The 18,869-nt window shown below is 30.6% G+C and overlaps 1 protein-coding gene across 4 annotated transcripts in view; it reads left to right on the top strand.

Annotated features, from left to right (window-relative positions):
• The first annotated feature begins 186 nt into the window (after positions 1 to 186).
• LOC139517321 (protein unc-79 homolog) overlaps positions 187 to 18,869 on the top strand; it is a 56,212-nt gene continuing 37,529 nt past the window's right edge. For 2 of the 4 annotated variants that reach the window (XM_071308250.1, XM_071308249.1), the window contains exons 1-15: positions 187 to 310; positions 980 to 1,100; positions 1,709 to 1,869; positions 2,171 to 2,341; positions 2,916 to 3,002; positions 4,750 to 4,805; positions 5,158 to 5,287; positions 5,805 to 5,869; positions 6,338 to 6,496; positions 11,667 to 11,881; positions 14,388 to 14,574; positions 17,345 to 17,411; positions 17,765 to 17,802; positions 18,191 to 18,294; positions 18,666 to 18,753. In XM_071308250.1, the coding sequence (XP_071164351.1) occupies positions 289 to 310; positions 980 to 1,100; positions 1,709 to 1,869; positions 2,171 to 2,341; positions 2,916 to 3,002; positions 4,750 to 4,805; positions 5,158 to 5,287; positions 5,805 to 5,869; positions 6,338 to 6,496; positions 11,667 to 11,881; positions 14,388 to 14,574; positions 17,345 to 17,411; positions 17,765 to 17,802; positions 18,191 to 18,294; positions 18,666 to 18,753 (1,671 nt within the window). In that variant the 5' untranslated portion in view covers positions 187 to 288. Of the gene's footprint in view, positions 311 to 979; positions 1,101 to 1,708; positions 1,870 to 2,170; positions 2,342 to 2,915; positions 3,003 to 4,749; positions 4,806 to 5,157; positions 5,288 to 5,804; positions 5,870 to 6,337; positions 6,497 to 11,666; positions 11,882 to 14,387; positions 14,575 to 16,860; positions 16,959 to 17,344; positions 17,412 to 17,764; positions 17,803 to 18,190; positions 18,295 to 18,665; positions 18,754 to 18,869 lie in introns of those variants that run through there. The other 2 variants (XM_071308252.1, XM_071308251.1) reach the window with 2 other exon arrangements.

Below are 18,869 nucleotides of genomic sequence, written 5' to 3'. Positions count from 1 at the left end.
CTGGAAAAATATGTTATAAAGAAATTTGTAAGAATAATCATCATGTTTATTATTTAAATGTTTATACAAAAACAACATAATTTTTATATAGAATATGCATAAATCAATATTTCTACTCAAGAATATTACTGTTAGTTTACTAACGTGGAACAATTTTTTTGACATTATTTTATCTGACACCGCTCTGCATCCGCAGCATTTTCATTCGGGTTACTCGGCTTTTACCCTTTCATAAAGATGCCGAGATGAAATGTATGCAGGACAATATATTATTAAAATCTTACCAACATGACGACCAGAGCAGCGACTTGTAAGTTTATTTCAGTTAAAGTGTGTCATAGCCGTAGGAAATTAATGATGCAAATAATATTTTATAAAAATAATTGCATTTTTCAGGGTTCAATCAAAATCGACCGAACTTATTTTCCAAATTTTTGGCAAACAAACATCCAGGGGCTACATGTACAATTACAGATGTTGAATGCAAAATACATCCCAAACTGCAATCAAGTTATACTTTTATTTCAAAAAAGAACAGTACAGTAATGCAAACAAACAAACAAATATTTTATTTGCCAATCACGGCGCCCAACATGAGCAGAATAATCACAATATAATTTTCAGACATACATGTAATGTAAATTAAAAATAGGTTAAACAAAGTACACACCATCCAAACAAACACTAAGGTCAAGTTAGTAGAAATCAAAATAAAGTTTAAATAATTGTCTAAATAGAATTTCAAATGAATACTTAAGTTATACTGACTCTGTTTTGTATAAAAGGGTTAAGAATAGAAAAAAGAAAAAGTTGTGTCTGTTTTTGTCAGTACATGTACATGTATATGACAATGCAATGTATATACAAAATTAAGTTAAAATAAAGGAAGAATATAACTAGTTTAAATCACATACATTGTACATGTACATGTATGACAGTATACAGCTCTTGGATTGCAATTTGAAATGTTTTGTTGTAGTTACATCCAAAATACGGAACTTGAAAGATTACAGATCTCGTTTGATAAATAATGTACAGCCATTACCAGCAGGAAATGAAATTGAAAATACACTGAAATATTTCTCACAGACTTTGCTAAGGTAAGTGATTGTTGGGCACTCTTAAGGTACAAATGTATTCATGAGTTTGGATGAAGTTGTCACACAATAAGATGACTCAAATACACATGTTCTTATAAAACTGTTATATATTTGACAGGTTTATATCTCATCTATGCAACTAACTGCATGTACTACAAGAGTGTTCAATTTCAATAAGTTTTGTATCAACCAATTAATGGTCTGCAGAAAGGAATAAGTTGCTTTGCAAGAATTTGCTCAAATGAAACTAGAAAACTGACATGTCAGCAAGGGCTCCACTTGAACAATTTTATTTGAGGCAAAGATTAGCATGATTGAGATGATACATTCTGTTTATATAATGCTAGTTCATAAAACTCATTTTGCTAAACCTAAGTTGTACTAAGATACGTTTTTTGGTTTTAAAAAAATAAGGGATAAATGCTTAATACATTCTAAGGTTGTTTTAATATCATATTTATATCAAGATCTAGTTCATGTAGTTTTTGCCATGTTATGATAAGTTGTGAAATTGACTTGACCACCATTGACTTTTTTTTTTAAATAAAAAAAGTGTAACTTGGTGTACAACTTATAGATATATCTTGATCAGTTACCCTTTTTTACAGTGTGCTGAAAGATGTACCCAACATTCCAGCTGAAAGTTACGGTCCACGACAAAGGGACAGTGTTAGACTGTCAGTGTTTCCCAACCTGAACTACACAGGACTTTATCATGCTGTTCTGGATATGATAGAATTAGTTCCAACTATGCAAATAAGGCAGTTGGGTTAGTTTATATGATGATGTCTTTAAAAGACTTATGTTTTTATGGATTAAAATGATAGTTTATATGAAACTGATTGATTATTGTTAAATGATCATTAAATCAAAAATATATGATGTGTAAACAATGATTATTTCTTAAATAGGACATACATGTATGACTCTTAAACAATGATTAATAGAAAATATCATTTGCCAACATGTAATTATGCCATTAATTTTTTAATTATTATTTTTTCAGCCAAAAAAGCATTGATAAGAAATATGATTAATATATAAAACAAATATTTCTTTTATCTTTTCAGAAGTTGGAGAGAATGTATTGAAAGTTCTAGGTTGTCTTGTTCCCTTCCTTGAGCATGACTTATTGGATTCTCTCCCTTATACAGTGGCATCTACCCTGGCTATATTTCCTCCTACATTACACAAAGAAACTATAGACTTATTGTGTAGTAATATGTTACCGATGACACTTGGTAAGTTAATGCAGAAAGGCAGAAACATCTATTTACCCAGAGTTAAACTGGGATATCTCGTCTGTGACTCACAAGATATTATAATCATGTGAAGGAGTCATACAATATAAGAAACTGATGACACTAAGTAAGTCTAACATGTCTAACTTGATTACCTCTGCTGTTATCCTTCACAACACAAATACACATGTTCAATTGATTAATCATTTATAAATATTGTTTCGTTGACACAGGAATTTGGACATAAATGTGCTTGAACTACTATCTGTTATACAGGCAAAGACTATTAATGTTGCATATTTATATTTGTAAGTCTATTTTTATATCCCTTTCACTTCTGATGTATTAAGTCATTTCCCATGAAAATACTTTTGTACATTACTGTAAAATTCAATAAACTATTTAGTCCTACAGCTAGGCCCAAACTACCTTTTGACTTTCAAGGTGGCAAAAATGAATGGCACATTTTTATGCATATGGGCAGAAATTGTATCATGATTTTACAAGTATAATTGAAATATAATAGCTCATCCATCCATAACACACAGTTGTAAAACATTTGTTTATATTGTAGGGTATGATGGAGGATTTGAACCTACCTATGCCAGTGAGTCAGCTGCAGCAATAATAACAATGGTTCTACAGCACACAGATAATGGTTGTAAGTAATACATTATAGTAGAAAAAAGGAAACAAAACAAGTTTTCACAATAACACCATACCTACAAAAGATAATTTAATTTAAATTACTGAAAAAATGTAAACAACACATTAAAAATTTCATGCATCCAAAGCGCTTTTCTGGATTTACCTTCATCAGGACCATTTAAAGCAAAATACATGTATAGATGTACTGCATTACAAGGAAAAGAAAAATAGAAATTCTGTCACAATACAGTATGTATTACAATACATATCATTTTAAGACAGTTTATAAATATCTTAATTCATAGGGTTAAATGCTGAAATCACTTACCACAATAGATGAACAATCATAAAATAATTTGAGTTGTTTTCCATAAGGATACTAAACATAGAAAGCAGCAATGATAACCTAGGCACAGAGTTCTGCTGAATTATTATTTACATTTTTAGCTCACCTGGCCCGAAGGGCCAAGTGAGCTTTTCTAATCACTTGTCGTCCAGCTGCGTCCTGCATCCGTCGTCGTTACTTTTACAAAAATCTTCTCCTCTGAAACTACCTGGCCAAATTAAATTAAACTTGGCCACAATTATCATTGGGTTATCTAATTTAAAAAAATATGTCCGGTGACCTGGCCAACCAACCAAGATGGCCACCATAGCTACAAATAGACCATAGGGGTAAAATGTAGATTTTGGCTTATATCTCTGAAACCAAAGCATTTAGAGGAAATCTGACAGGGTTAAATTGTTTATCAGGTCAAAATTTATCTGCCCTGAAATTTTGGATGAATCGAAGAACCAGTTGTTGGGTTCCTGCCCCTAAATTGGTAATTTTAAGGAGATTTTGCCGTTTATTATCTTGAATATTATTATAGATAGAGATAAACTGTTCATAACAATAATGTTCAGCAAAGTTAGATCTACAAATAAGTCAACATGACCAAAATGGTCAGTTGACCCCTTAAGGAGTAATTGCCCTTTATAGTCAATTTTTGTTATCTTCTTAAAAAATCTTCTCCTCTGAACCTACTGAGACAAATTTATCCAAACTTGTCCACAATCATCATAAAGGTATCTAGTTTAAAAAATGTGTCCAATGACCCCACCCACGAATCAAGATGGCCGACATGGCTAAAAATAGTATATAGGGTAAAATGCAGTTTTTGGCTCATATCTCTGAAACCAAAGCATTTAAAGCAAATCTGCTGTGTATAAAATTGTTCATTAGGTTAAGATTTATCTGGACTGAAATTTTCAGACCAATCGGGCAACTTGTTGTTGCTTGCTCGCCCTAAATTGGTAATTTTAAGAAAATTTTGCAACTTTTGGTTATTATCTTGAATACTATTATAGATAGAAATAAACTGTAAACAGCAATAATGTACAGAAAAGTAAGAGCTACAAATAAGTCAACATGACCAAAGTGATCAATTGACCCCATAAGGAATTATTGCTCTTTATAGTCAATTTTTTACAATTTTCATAAATTTTTTAATTTTTGTAAATTTTTACAAAATATTTTCCACTGTCACATTATGGGCCAATTTTATTTTAAATAGAGATAATCGTAAGCAGCAAGATTTTTCAGTAAAGTAAGATCTACAAACACATCACCAACACCAAAACACAATTTTGTCATGAATCCATAGGTGTCCTTTGTTTAATATGCACAAAAACCAAGGTGAGCGACACAGGCTCTTTAGAGCCTCTAGTTTATATAGGTATCTTGATACTTGGATTAAAATTAGAACTTTGACTTTCAGCATATCACTCACAGATACTAGAATGCTTCATGAGTATCAAGAGAGATCTAGTTAAGGTCAGTATAGACTAAAACATATTTGTGAAATAGTTTTCTTCAATGTTTTCTACACAATAAATTGAACAGTCATTAAAATGTATTGTTCAGTTTCTACAAAATACTTTTATTCCCATGAATCATTTAAGGAAAGGTCCTCTTTGAAATACTATTTTACTTTATTTTGTTAACTCTAAAAACATTATTTCACCACTCAAAGGCAATTTAGTGTTTATTTAAATTTAAATGATTACACATTCAGTAAATTAAGGGTTAAACAAAAGCATTATTTTACATAAATATGCATAGTCATGTACCCATAAATTGCATTCAAATATGTTTTTATGTTTTCATGACATGTTTGTTATTTCAGGATATACTGAGTATAATAGCATATGGACCACCATCGGCCAGAGCTCCTGCAGCTAATCTTCTGTTCTATTACTGGCCACAATTAAACCCGGCATTATCTGATAGGAGAGGGATACACTATAAATATATTGGTAACTTATATATAAATAAAAAGATGTGATATTTTTGCCAACGAGACAACTCTCCATTAGAGAACAAAGCAGCAGAAATTAATAGCTATAGTTCACCATAGGGCCTTTAACAATGAACAAAGCCCATACAGCATAGTCATCTACATAAGGACCAGAAATCACAAATATGAATTGTTCTGTGTTGAGAATAGAAATTTGTACTCTGTATGCTATTGTTCTATACAAGACTTTTAACTATCATATGATAATTTTAAAAAGTTCAGAATTGTTATGAGATTTCAAAATCTGACAAAATCATTAACCAACCAAATTTTAAGAACAAAAATGTAAAAAGGTTTTAGGATAAGGTAGTTTACCCGTGGCTGTGTTTACATCAACTTGAAAGTTAGTTCATATGTTAAAAGTAAACTTTTAAGCAAAGATAAAATGTGTTTTAAAAAAATAACAACTATAAAAACAAAACACTGTTTGGTTAATCAATAAGATACGAATTAATCTATGTAATACCTGATTTCAGCATGGCCACCAGTTCTTTGTCAGAGGAGAGGATGTGTAAACAATGGAAACTGTCAAGCTGTTAAGGTACCAATAGAATATTTTTGTGTATTATTGTACACTGCTGGGATTGATTTATTAGGGGAAGAATGATCCGCTCTTTTGGAGATTGATTGATGGTTAATGCAGACTTTTACTAATTCAACTCCAAATGATGTCCAGTAAGGGGGAAGGGTGTGTTAACGCAAATGTTTAGGAACTGCTGATCAAGATTTAAAGCTTTTTTGTTAGGGCAGTGCAGCCAATGATAGAATGAATGTATGGGTTCCATTCACATAAAGGTTGAACCTTCTGAATTTAATATGAGACATAGCTTAATGGATAAGTTGTAAAATAGCATATAGTTCTTAAAAATAAAGAAAATGACTTATTTACTTCAAAAATTAATTATTTTAAATAAAATGCATGTTACATATGATTTCATTCATAATTGAAGATGTCCACTGATTAACCAAAAGCTGACAATATTTTTCAATTTACATTTTGTATATTTAGATGTGTTTGAATCCAGCTTTAGCAATACATTCAGGAGACAAGCCTCCACCACTGTATATCTGTAGTGACTGTGCTGATGTTCTCAGGAAAGATCATAGTGAATACATGACTGACATATTATTACCCATGTCACATGTGTCTACCATATGTGAAAATAAGGTAAGAATGTCACACATGTCAATCACATGTGAAAATAAGGTAAGAATGTGATGTACATGTCAACCAAAGTGTGAAAATGCTGGGAAAATGTAATGTGTGTCTAAAGTATGTAGATAGATAGTTTATTCTCGCAAAACCATGCAAGTACAAAGATTACAGAGAAGTTAAAAAATAATACACATAAAAATAAAAATGCATTAAAAATGCAAAAAACATCAAAATTTTAGATGAGATAACATATGAAAGAATATATATACAGTTGTAGTCAAATATAAAAGTTAAAATTGTATAAAGAATAAAGAAATACTTTCTATAAGTATAAGCATGGTAAATACATTATGATTGTTAAGAAGGAGTGAGCTTGCTTTTAATACATCTTATAAAATTGCAGAGGTTTCTAAGTGTCTTTTTTTTTTTTTTGATAATGTTATGTCTGGGTATTAGTTCATTTGGAATAAATCTTCTTCTTTCATCCTGTAAAGCCGAGCAAACAAAAGTTAGTGATATTCGTCTCAGATATCTCTTTTCGTACATGGCCCAAGACCACAATTAATGACCCCGCTTTTCGTTGTCCACGAATATAGTTCCTTTTAATTAGAGTGTATTTTTCCTTAATTTTTTTTCTTTCCTTTCCTCACTCATTCCTTAAATCTTTTTGGGTGGAAATGAAAGAAGAGAGGTCAAATAAATTTTTGGAGGTTGTATTTTAACTGATTTTGATATGGAATGAGTGATTAGGTCAAGTGCAAAAAGGTGATATTTACAGTTTTCGGAACATCTCTTGACTTGTCAATAGGGGTATGGATGTGTATTGGCTAAATTTGTAAAAGTGATTGCTTCAATCTTTCTGAATTTTGAATATATATTTGGACTAGGACAATACATTACACACACAAAAAATTGGACAAAAGTGCATGGTGCAATTTTTTTAATGATGCAAAAGGTTATAAAGAACTGATAGAGGAATTAATTGTGGTCTGTGGCCTAAGAGGTGCATTTCAGCAAATTTAGAATTTTTACTTTGGCATCTTTTCTGAATGATCTATTGGTATTGATTTGTCAAACTATATGAGAAGAAATGATTTTCACTTTCATTTGATAGAAATTTTGTGAAAAAGTCACTTTTCAGGTTAAATGCCTAAAATGTAGCTTTTTCACTTTTTTCACTATTTTTTCAAAAACAGCATGCTTAATTTCTCTCTGACAGTTTTTTTCTGATATCTATTTGTGTTTGTGGTATTTATTTCAGTTGTTTAACTTATTTGTGAACTCTGAACACAAAAAAAAGTAGATAAAAACATAAAAAGAGTACAAAATGTGCTGTTTTAATAGTCTAAGTCTAACGGTCAGTATACACAGCAGGTGAAATGTGAAGTTCTATGCACTTAAAAGTTGTATTCCAAAACAGATTGCACTGAACCTACATCAAAAACACTTATTACTGGTTGCTTAACCATTTCTGTTTCACAGACTACCTTTACTTTCTTCTGTTGGATAGCTAGTGGTTTAAATATTGGCCTTTTGAGGCTGACATTTCATTCAGTTTTTAAACAGTAAAGTTAATAAACTTTGCATCAGACCATACTGTCTGCATATATAGTTGAAAGTGACAGTCTTGTTACATCCAGGCTCCATGTTTTATCATATCTGAGCACAGATTTTAGTAAAAAGAAGTGTATCTCCATCTCCCATATCATTTATATGCTTTTAAATATGCAAATGTGGGGAACGGCCTAAACTGGCAATCTGTTTTTTTAAGCATAACATTGCTAAAGACCATTTTATCCACATGCGTTATGCTATTTGAAACTTATATTTCCATCAAAAGTACATTTATAACCTGTTAAAGTTTGTTTGATAACTTAACAACTTCAGAAAATTGTGGTAAGTGAAAAATATTACATTTGATATAAGGCCTCACCCTAATTGAAAACCTCTATTTTTTGGCACAGGCTCATATAAAATTAACTTCTGGCCATTTTGCATAAGTCTGATACATGAAATATGCTTTCTGTTGCTTTAAATAGATGTTAACTTATACATAGAGACATTAAAAAGTGTTAGTTTTGGTATCTTTTGGTTTTTAGAAGCTCAAATTTGATAGTTTTAATTGTTCTAATTCAACGCCACAATTCAGCACCCAAAATTCAGATATAAAAAATGCCACATTTTTTTTATTTGGTATCATATGGCTTTGAAACTTTGTAACCTGTTTTATAATATACTAAGCTTGAATCATGCCAAGTTTTATTAGAATTGGTCAAGTTTTAGGCCCCTAATAGGCCCAAGACCACAATTAATGACCCCGCTTTTCGTTGTCCACGAATATAGTTCCTTTTAATTAGAGTGTATTTTTCCTTAATTTTTTTTCTTTCCTTTCCTCACTCATTCCTTAAATCTTTTTGGGTGGAAATGAAAGAAGAGAGGTCAAATAAATTTTTGGAGGTTGTATTTTAACTGATTTTGATATGGAATGAGTGATTAGGTCAAGTGCAAAAAGGTGATATTTACAGTTTTCGGAACATCTCTTGACTTGTCAATAGGGGTATGGATGTGTATTGGCTAAATTTGTAAAAGTGATTGCTTCAATCTTTCTGAATTTTGAATATATATTTGGACTAGGACAATACATTACACACACAAAAAATTGGACAAAAGTGCATGGTGCAATTTTTTTAATGATGCAAAAGGTTATAAAGAACTGATAGAGGAATTAATTGTGGTCTGTGGCCACATAATGGACATTTTCTTTCACTTCTGTAAATGTTATGCCATCTTCCCTTTTCTATTGGCAGTGTATGATTTGATGTTCGGAATTTACAAAGTGTATATTTGTCTCGGTTATTGATGATGTTGAAATAATTTTCAAATTCCAATTTTCCTTAAAGAGCCTATTAGTTGTGCATTTTGATGTGTTCTGAATAACTGAATTCCAAATTTGTTTAAACTGGACAATAAATCGGAGAGATCTATATTTTGCAAATGAAATCCATAAAATATCATCACCGTTTGTGTGGTATCGGAAATATACAAATTTATATAAGATTGAAGATAACTTATTTCATCTATAAGCAGCCTGCACCATTATGATATCATTGGATATTTAATGCTTATTTCCAATGGATATCGTCCAGTTTCACCATACACAATCATGTTTGGGATAGATCTATTTAATGCTTATTTCCAGTGGATATCGTCCTGTTTCACCATACAGAATCATGTTTGGGATAGATCTCTTTAGGTGTAGTAAAATCTTTAGGAATTAAAGATGAACTTGTTCAATAATATCATTTTTTCCAAATCCCCATACTTCACATCCGTATAAAAGAATTGGTTTCACCAGTTTATCAAATAAATCAAACTGGCATTCTATTGATAAATTATACTGCCTCTTGTTTTTAAGAACATTGTACATAGCTTTTGTTTGCTTTTCCTGATAGTTTTTCTTTGCTTTATTGAAGGATCCAGATCTGGTTAACAATAGTCCAAGGTAGTTGAATTCTATCACTATTTCAATTTCATTTTCTTTATAAATGAATTTAATATTATTAGGCTGTCTTCCTTTAGAGAAAATTACAACTTTAGTCTTAGATGTATTTACTTTAAGTTTCCAAGTATCACAATATTCACTGAAGCAATTTAATTGCATTTGAAGGTTTTCCTTTGTTTCTGACATGAGAACAGTATCATCAGCATATAATAAAATGAATAACTTTGAATAAACATTTAGGTTAGTTTCAAGGGAATTTGATATCAATGACAAACCTTTCACATTACGTGATAGCAAGAAATCATTGAGGTCATTGATATATAAAGAGAATAATAGAGGGGAAAGATTTTCCCCTTGTCTAACTCCAGTGTTACATGGAAAAAAATCAGATTTTTGATTATTATATATAACTCGTGCATACTATGTATATCTGTATGCCTTTCCACATCAATGTGATTTAATGTCATCTTAAATCATAGGCTGTTTCTCCAAACTGTCGAACGCCTTAGCAAAATCAATAAAAACACAAAATAACTTTTTCTTTTGCGATCTAGCTAAGTTGAAGTGTCTTTGTAATATAAACATGTTATCTGTTGTTGAATAACTCTTTCTAAAGCCACTTTGATTGTTGTGTATTATAGAAAAGTTTTCGAAATATTTTGTTAATCGTTCATTTAGGATGGACGTAAACAGTTTTCCAAAACAGCTCAGAATAGTGATAGGTCTATAATTTTGCGGATCTTGGTGATTTCCTTTATTTTTAAATATAGGGTGTACATTTCCAGATAACCAACTGTCTGGTATGATTCCTGTGTCAAATATTAGATTAAATAGCTTTACAAAGATATTAATGATTTCTGTTGAAGCACACATAGCTTTGAAGAATTTGTTTATAATCAGATCATCACCGCTTGCCTTGTTATTTTTCAAGGTTTTTATATTTCTTATTATTTCATTGGGCGTAATCGTTTCATTTAATAAATTATTTTCTATATTTCTTTCAATCTCTTCAGAGTCTAGCTCCTTTTCTTCTATATTTCCTTGATTTAAATTTTTGAAGAAATCATATATGTAAGAATAAGGTTTGAAAGTTACATGTGTCTTCAATATTTGAAAAATATAACAAGTCACATGTTTTTTTTTTTTTTTTTTTTTTTTTTTTTTCTTTCTATGATCGGGTTGTTGTCTCTTTGGCACATTCCCCATTTCCATTCTCAATTTTACATGTGTCTGGTATATGCAAAAATAAGGTAAAAGGCTCAAAGATGTCTATAGTATGTGAAAATAAATGTTTTAAGGTCTCTATTTGTAGAATTAATATATGAAAGATATCTGAAGATGAAAACTAGATATACCTTATAAGTTCTCATTTGTTGAGCATTTACCAGGTATGCAGGACACAAAACTAAGATCACCAGATTTGTCTTATTATAGTGAATATAGAATAGAAAGTATAAAAATTAGCCATAACATTGAAATGTATTTAGGGCGATAGGAACCAATTTCAAATAAACTGCTAAGTTCTTACTCCCTTAATTAATTTGTAAGTGTTAAATTCATCACACATTTCTCCATACACTGTTATTAGTTCATGGTTTTTTTACTCTCAAAACAGTATGATATAAATTAACAAAATAACATTGTATAAGGAATTAAATCATTATATCATGTTTATTACAGAACTGTAGAGCAGGGGAGACTCTTGCAGTATGTACCTGTTTCTCTATAGAATGTGCCAGTTATAATGGTAATAGACCAATCCGTTACTGTCATGTATGCCATGATACTCGTCATCTTACACCCAAGGGAAGAAAACATGTCTATCATCTTAGTATACCAGAGATCTGGGATTGTAGTCAACAGGTTCAGAGATATCTCATGGATGCTATTACTAGGTATGGTCAATTATACCAGCAAAATTTTAGTTCTTAAAATTTATGAAAAATAAATACCAGCCACACATCAGCTTAATATATTTTTTAAATTATTCAATTTAATAGGCTTATTTTAAATACATAAAAATACATTTGGTAATGATTATAAAATTATTAAATTTGTTCCAAACTCAGGTTACTAATTACCAGTAATTAGTGTGTTTTTTAATAATCACAGCTTGTCATCTATGTAATCAATAACTATTTTTTACAAATTATCCAAGCTTATTAAATTTCTAAATGTCCACAGTGTTTATTTAAAAGACAATTAAGAGTTTTTTACATTAATTCTAATAAATGAAAGTGAACAATGTTTATTTCATTATCCAATGAAACTCATTGTTTTTACAACATTTTATGATAAAAACTCCATGTTTACCTGCCCAAAGCATCAAACAGTTTCTATCAGCACTCCTATCAAAATGTCACACTACCAATCAATACAAACTTCTGTCCAGGACTATCTGACCTCACTACCAGAGGGACTACAACACACCTACCATACTAGAACAATACCTACTGGTCAATTCCTTATCTTACACTTTGGTAATGGGCTTGCTCAACAAGAAACCAAAGAGGAGCCAATGGACATTTCTACAAACATCAAACAGGAACCAGTTAGCACCACTACTACTTCTAACCAAGAAACAGTTAAAGATGAACCCATAGATGTAAAGCCAGTACTACAAAACATCAAACAGGAAATAGACATCAAGAAAGAGATTGGAACATCAACCCTTACACCAGCTACCCAGACTGGTGACAGTGTGTTCTCTAGACTGGGTCAAAGACAAGCAGAACAACTACAACAACAAGACCACTACTCATCGAGAAGCAGTAGACCATGCAACTCTAAATACAGAAGACACACCAAGAAGATATCAATTAGACACAGTTCCAACTCTGTACAAGATTTGCGTACATTCTTGAACAAGAAGATACAGAATGGACCAAAAGACCTTCGCATCAAGTTGAATCAGAAGGTTCCCAAAGATCTACGACAACTTATACCAAAGAGACTTCCACTTTTAATGGACTCAGCTCATGAAGAATTCCTTAGTTTTTATCACAGATAGACTTAACTATAGACATTTGTAACTTTAGTGCTTGATTTTCAACTGTAGTGCTTGATCTTATGAAGTGATTGTTGTGAATTTTGTAATTATATATATATATATATATATATATATATATATATATATATATATATATATATATATATATATATATATATATATATATGTGATATTTGTATAAATAAATTATCTATGAGTATAACTGATTTGTCTTCTTCTAAAAGGAAACTACCTCTTCATTTATTACAAAAATTAAAGGAATGAAATGTTGATAAGATTCTTTTGAACACTGATCAACAACAACATCCCAATTTCATAAAGCAACAAAATAGTCAATCTTGATTTTATGAATTCTAGAAAACTGTTTGGTTGCTGCTGACCCCTAATTAAATTTTCTTGGATTAAGAATATTATATGAATGTTATAAAAAATACTATACTTAACCTTTGAAGTCTGGTTTTGGACAGACATGATTAAATTCAATGGTCTTTACCATTTCCCTTAAACAAATGTCAAAATAAGAATAGGAAGATGTGGTTTGATTGCCAATGAGACAACTATCAAGCATTGTTCAAATGAATGGGGTGTAAACAATTATATGCAATCATACAGCCTTCAACAATGAAAAAGCTCATACCATGTAGGCTAAATATTCCCTATAGCACAAAGCCTCGGCCAAATGTTATGATACTTATACTTGATGCTTATTACCACAAACTCAGATCAACATTTTCCCTACACCTACACTAGTAGAGGGGCCTTATTTTTTCTGGTCTGTTTCTTCAACTTATGAGTTCTTCAACCAAATGTTACGAAACTTAGTACCAAAAACCATAGTTCAAGTTGGAATTTTGGTGGTGTCATTTTTACTGTGCTAGAGCTTTGCCCCTTAACAAATTAAAAAATCGCTGATCTAAAAAAATTAAATCTGTTCTCTAACTTAGATTTGCCTCAACCAAATGTTATGAAGTTATACACTATACTAATTACCATAATATTCAGATCAAGTTTTAAAAATGAGACACGATAGACCTTTTTAAATGAGTTATGCCCTATGGAAATATTAAATTTATGGAAAATGGCCTAGTTAGTGCTCCCATGGGTATAATACTTGTCAGATTTTTACAAAACTTATACATAGCAATATCTCTGACAAGTTATAAGATGGTGGTCGATCAACTTTTTTTTTAAATGAGTTATGTCCTTTGGAAATATATAAGTGCAATGCAGGGGTCATTGGAATTCTGTTCAATTAAACATTCCTTTATTTGAATATTTAATTATGATATTTAAAAGTTTTCCTATGTGAGAACTTAAAAATCTTAAGAATTTACATGAACTCAGTTCTCTAAAATACATTTTGATGTTACCAATGTTAATATTAATTTCAGCTTGTTAAAAGAAGCTCAGCCCATTGAGTCTAAGAGGATGGTAGAGATGGGAGAAGAACATAGGACACATGCAGGTGATGATGAGGATTTGTATGAGATGGAGGAGGCTGGGGAGAGGAAGTTACTCAGTAGATATGGTATCTGGTTACTGGTAGAACTATGTAGACCTCAAGAAGATATACCTATAGTATGTAACATGATGTTTGTCTCTCAGTAGTAAACCTGTATGTGTTGGTTTTGTGTGCATGTCTGTTTTTGGGATGAAAGTCATGGTTGAATGTTGGCTTCAGGATGTAATTAGAAAATCATGTTGTTATTTAATACAACTGATTTTTGTAGCAGATTAAAATTGCAAAAAAAAAAAAAGTAAAATTTATTAAAGGCTTAGAAACAGTTAAGATGGGATGGGATGTTACATAAAGACAATAAATGGTTGTAACTCTTCAAATAGTCCACTGGGATTCATTTTAGGGGTTATAGAGCCAACAGTTTAGGAATTAAGGACCAAGGCCACATTTAAAAGAATATCTGTTTCCCCTCCCCCGGGTCTCTTTGTAAACAGACCAGGAAGGCAGGTTCTTTTTTTTTTTTTTTTTTTTTTTAACTGGATGTGATTGTCATAGCATGGTCAGGCCACGGTTTTTTAATTTGATGGTTTACGGATTTTCCCCATGAAAAAGTCGGGTCGGTCGGTCGGGAAAAAAAAAGAAAAAAAATCATCTTTGAAGACAGAAAAATACGCAAAATCAATATATATTTCACCTTTCTAACAATATGTTTGTTATGCTATTTTATCATCATTTCTTAAATTTTAGTTTGATGAAATATTATTGCTCAACTGTTATAAACATCGCATGACATTGTCTAATAATTTACAGTAAAAAAAGGGGGGTGCACGGTCAAAGACGAAATCAAATCGTCATTTCAGAAACAAGAAAAATAAATTCGCGTAGCTCTTTATCAATTCCAGAAAACTTGGTGAAAAATGATCTTCAAGCACGAAAACTGATAAAGAAAAAAATGTAAAAACGTCGTACGAAAATAAGTTTCAACACACGTGTTAAAAACCTAATAGACTCGTCCACTGGAAAACGAGATTATCGGGTTAATCTGTTGTCTCGCATTCCCGTTTTTTATCCAAATGGACGATAATTTTTTTATTATCTATGAAACAAGAAAATTCCAAATGATTTGTTAATATTCAGTACTTCAACTTGATGCCTTTACCCTGTCCACATTTGGACAAGTCTAATTCTATGAGATGATGCATCTTACGGACTGATGACAAATAAGGGAAACGAACTTATTGTGTAATTGGTTTTAAACACAAGTTTCGTTCCGCAATATTATTTGCGCAAACGACATTTCAAGGTCAGTTATAATTGATTTGTCTATTTTTAGAAACGTAAACTGGAAGTTTTATTTTTTCACAACAGAAAGTGTTATCAATTTTGTTAGTGATTAATGCATTTCATTTCATAAAAAAAAATTATTTAATTATTTTTCAGGGATAATGCATTTGTTAGGGTCGGCGGGAATAAAAAAGCATGAAAAGTCAATTTTATTTTTATTCTGGAAATCGGAAAAATCGGGTCGGCGGATCCGTAAACCAACAAATTAAAAAATCCTGGCCTCACATGAATGGTTTGACTTGTCCAGTCCAGGCCACTTATCAGTTGTTTGTGCTCAATTTGAGTGTATTTATTTCGAATATCAATCCTTCTGCTTTCAAGCACTTTCCAAAAATGGAAACAAATTATTTTCAGGAAAAAAATAATTTCGATTTTTTTGTGGAAAATAATTTTTTGACCCGTGGGCTTATTTTTGACCCGGGTGGGGGGAGGGGAAACAAACATATTTTTAATTTTGGCCCAAAAAGGGGCCAAATACAAGCATGTTTCTAGTTTCCAGACAATAACTGGTGTAAAAGTGTATGGATCGCTCTGAAATTGTACTACAAGGTTCCATGCTACAAAAGAAAGGCTGGGATTGAGTTTTGGAGTTATAGCTTCAAGGGGGGTTTCAAAGAGTTAAGAATTTTTCAAATTTCAAATTTTTGAAAATACTCACGCAATAAGTTTTCTCATTTGAATTGGTTTTCTTTTCTGTGTCTTTTATAGCTTACTATGTGGTATGGATTTGGCTCAATGTTTAAGATAATTTTATGTACAATTACAGATAAAACATCTGATACAGAAAAAATGTATGCTATTTGTATATTATGCTTCACATTAAGTGAACTAATTATCTTTTTCAAAATAAATTACAGAAGAGTAATAAATTGTGTTAAAAATAGCCATTTATATATTAGGCAAACTATTTTAAAAGAGTGCTGTTAGATTAATAGATGATATTCAGATTTTAAAAGTAAATATATAAAAATTTATTTACATCTGTAGACAGTAATCAAGGAAATGCCTAACATTATATTTTGAATATGTAGAGTATAAAATGTATAAATATTGTCTTCCAGTGAATGAAATACTACCACAGATACTTGTACATATTGTATTTTGTTGTTTGTTTGTGATTCCTGCATGCTGTTTTAGATGAAAGCTACAGAAATGAAAGGTACTTTGGATTATGTTTCTCTTATTTATGTTTTATGTTTTATTGTTTTCTTCTATTAAAACAGCATGGTTATATGTGCATGCATCATTTGGTATTAAACAGCATGGTAGAGGAAAATTTGTAAATATGTAAAATCTTAATTATAAATGGAATTTTGAATTGAGAAAACAGACCTCAATGAAAAGTTTTAAAAGAAATATTTTCATAGACAAAATAACCTGTACAAAATTGTTGGAAAATCTGATAGCTCATATTATAGCTGCACTACAGCTTTTAACAGTTAATTTCACAAAAAAGAACTTATGAATTTATGTCTTTGAAGTTAATTTGCACACCAAAATAAACCCATATAAAATTTGTAATACCGTATTAATTTTCACTAACAGGAAGTACTTGGACGTCTGCTTGGGATGTTGTTTCAGTGGTTTGATGCTACAGCATATCTTCCTGATGGTATGTATCAATTTAAAATGAAATATAATTTTGTCATTCATAGTGATTTTTTAAGGGCTTAATACAGACTCTAGTGCAAAGAACTGTAACTGAACTATACATATGTCATATTCTTACTGTCTGAATAACTGATCCTAGTTTGTGCTCAAAACAGTTTAAATTAGAGAAAGTTTTAGAAACTCATTTACTGATTAACCAATTTAAAATACAGATTATATGACCTAGATTGTAACTTAATTATAAAGTTGTTGGTATATTTAGATACTTTTAAGAATCAAACTTTTGATGGATAAAGTACATTTATAAGATATGTCTAATTGTGGTATCAATTATTTGTGTGTTATTATTTGTAGACAATATTGGAAATGCTCTAGAGAGACTAAAGCCAGATGTAAGTTTAAAGGGAGATCTAAATTAAGATTACAAGTTTAAGGTCCTTATCATACACGACATTTTTTATGAATAATGGACTTTCTTTAAATTGATTTTTTTATTATAATTTTTACAAGAAATACAATATGCAAATGTCAAGTGAATTATTACAATCAGGCAATTAAAATGAAAATATAAATTGATCTTTCCAAAATGTTATAAAATCAAAATATATGCCAATACTTAGAAAACATAAATTGCATCAAGTTATTCAGGTGTAGCATTTTGGCATAAAAAATGAAAACTGTGTAGAAAAAAGTTTATTTTTTGGCATGTTTGTAAAAAAATTGCATGCATGATTCTACCTAAAATTAAATATTTTAAATTGTATTATTTGTTGTTTTCAGTACATCTATGACTGGCTTGAGGAAGTGTCTAAGACTCACTTTGAAGTCATTGTATCCTGTTTACTCCCCCATCCTGTAGAGTATGCCAGAGTCGGAGGATTTTGGTAAGTAATTTCTTCAACACATTGCAAGATGTTGTTAAAAGTATGTTATGAATTATAAGGATATATTTCTTTTGATTAATTTTTTCCTGGATTGATGAAGACATTTTTTTTTTATGATTTTGCCAAAGTTTTTGTTGTACCATGAAATCTCTGAACTTGGAACTTAATCAATATCTATACTTTCACAGTTGATACAATGGAACAAATGATGAAGCTCAGTAAATATTCAGCTACCTTACAACACAATTTCAGAATATCCTTCTTTAACTCTATAGAAACATTTGAGTTTAATTGAATTGATCAGTGTACTTTTCTGTGAAATATTACATGCCAATACAGAGTTTTTTTGATACAGTTTTTATCTATTTCAGGGATTATATAACAAACAGAACTACCCAGATTAAAGAAGGACTGAATTGTTTCTTCTGTTTGGTTCCTTATGATATAATCACATTTGAAGTAAGTCACTGTTTTTACGATAAAAAAAGAGATGAGATGTTTCCAAGGTCCACATGTTGTTTCAAAATCATTATGTTCAAATTTACCTTCAAAGTTACTTAAATGGAAATGTTTAT

This window comes from Mytilus edulis, chromosome 3 (genome assembly GCF_963676685.1).
Source record: "Mytilus edulis chromosome 3, xbMytEdul2.2, whole genome shotgun sequence".
Lineage (NCBI taxonomy): Eukaryota > Metazoa > Mollusca > Bivalvia > Mytilida > Mytilidae > Mytilus > Mytilus edulis.
The sequence above is the reverse complement of the archived record's forward strand: the minus strand, read 5'-3'. Positions and strand labels throughout refer to the sequence as shown.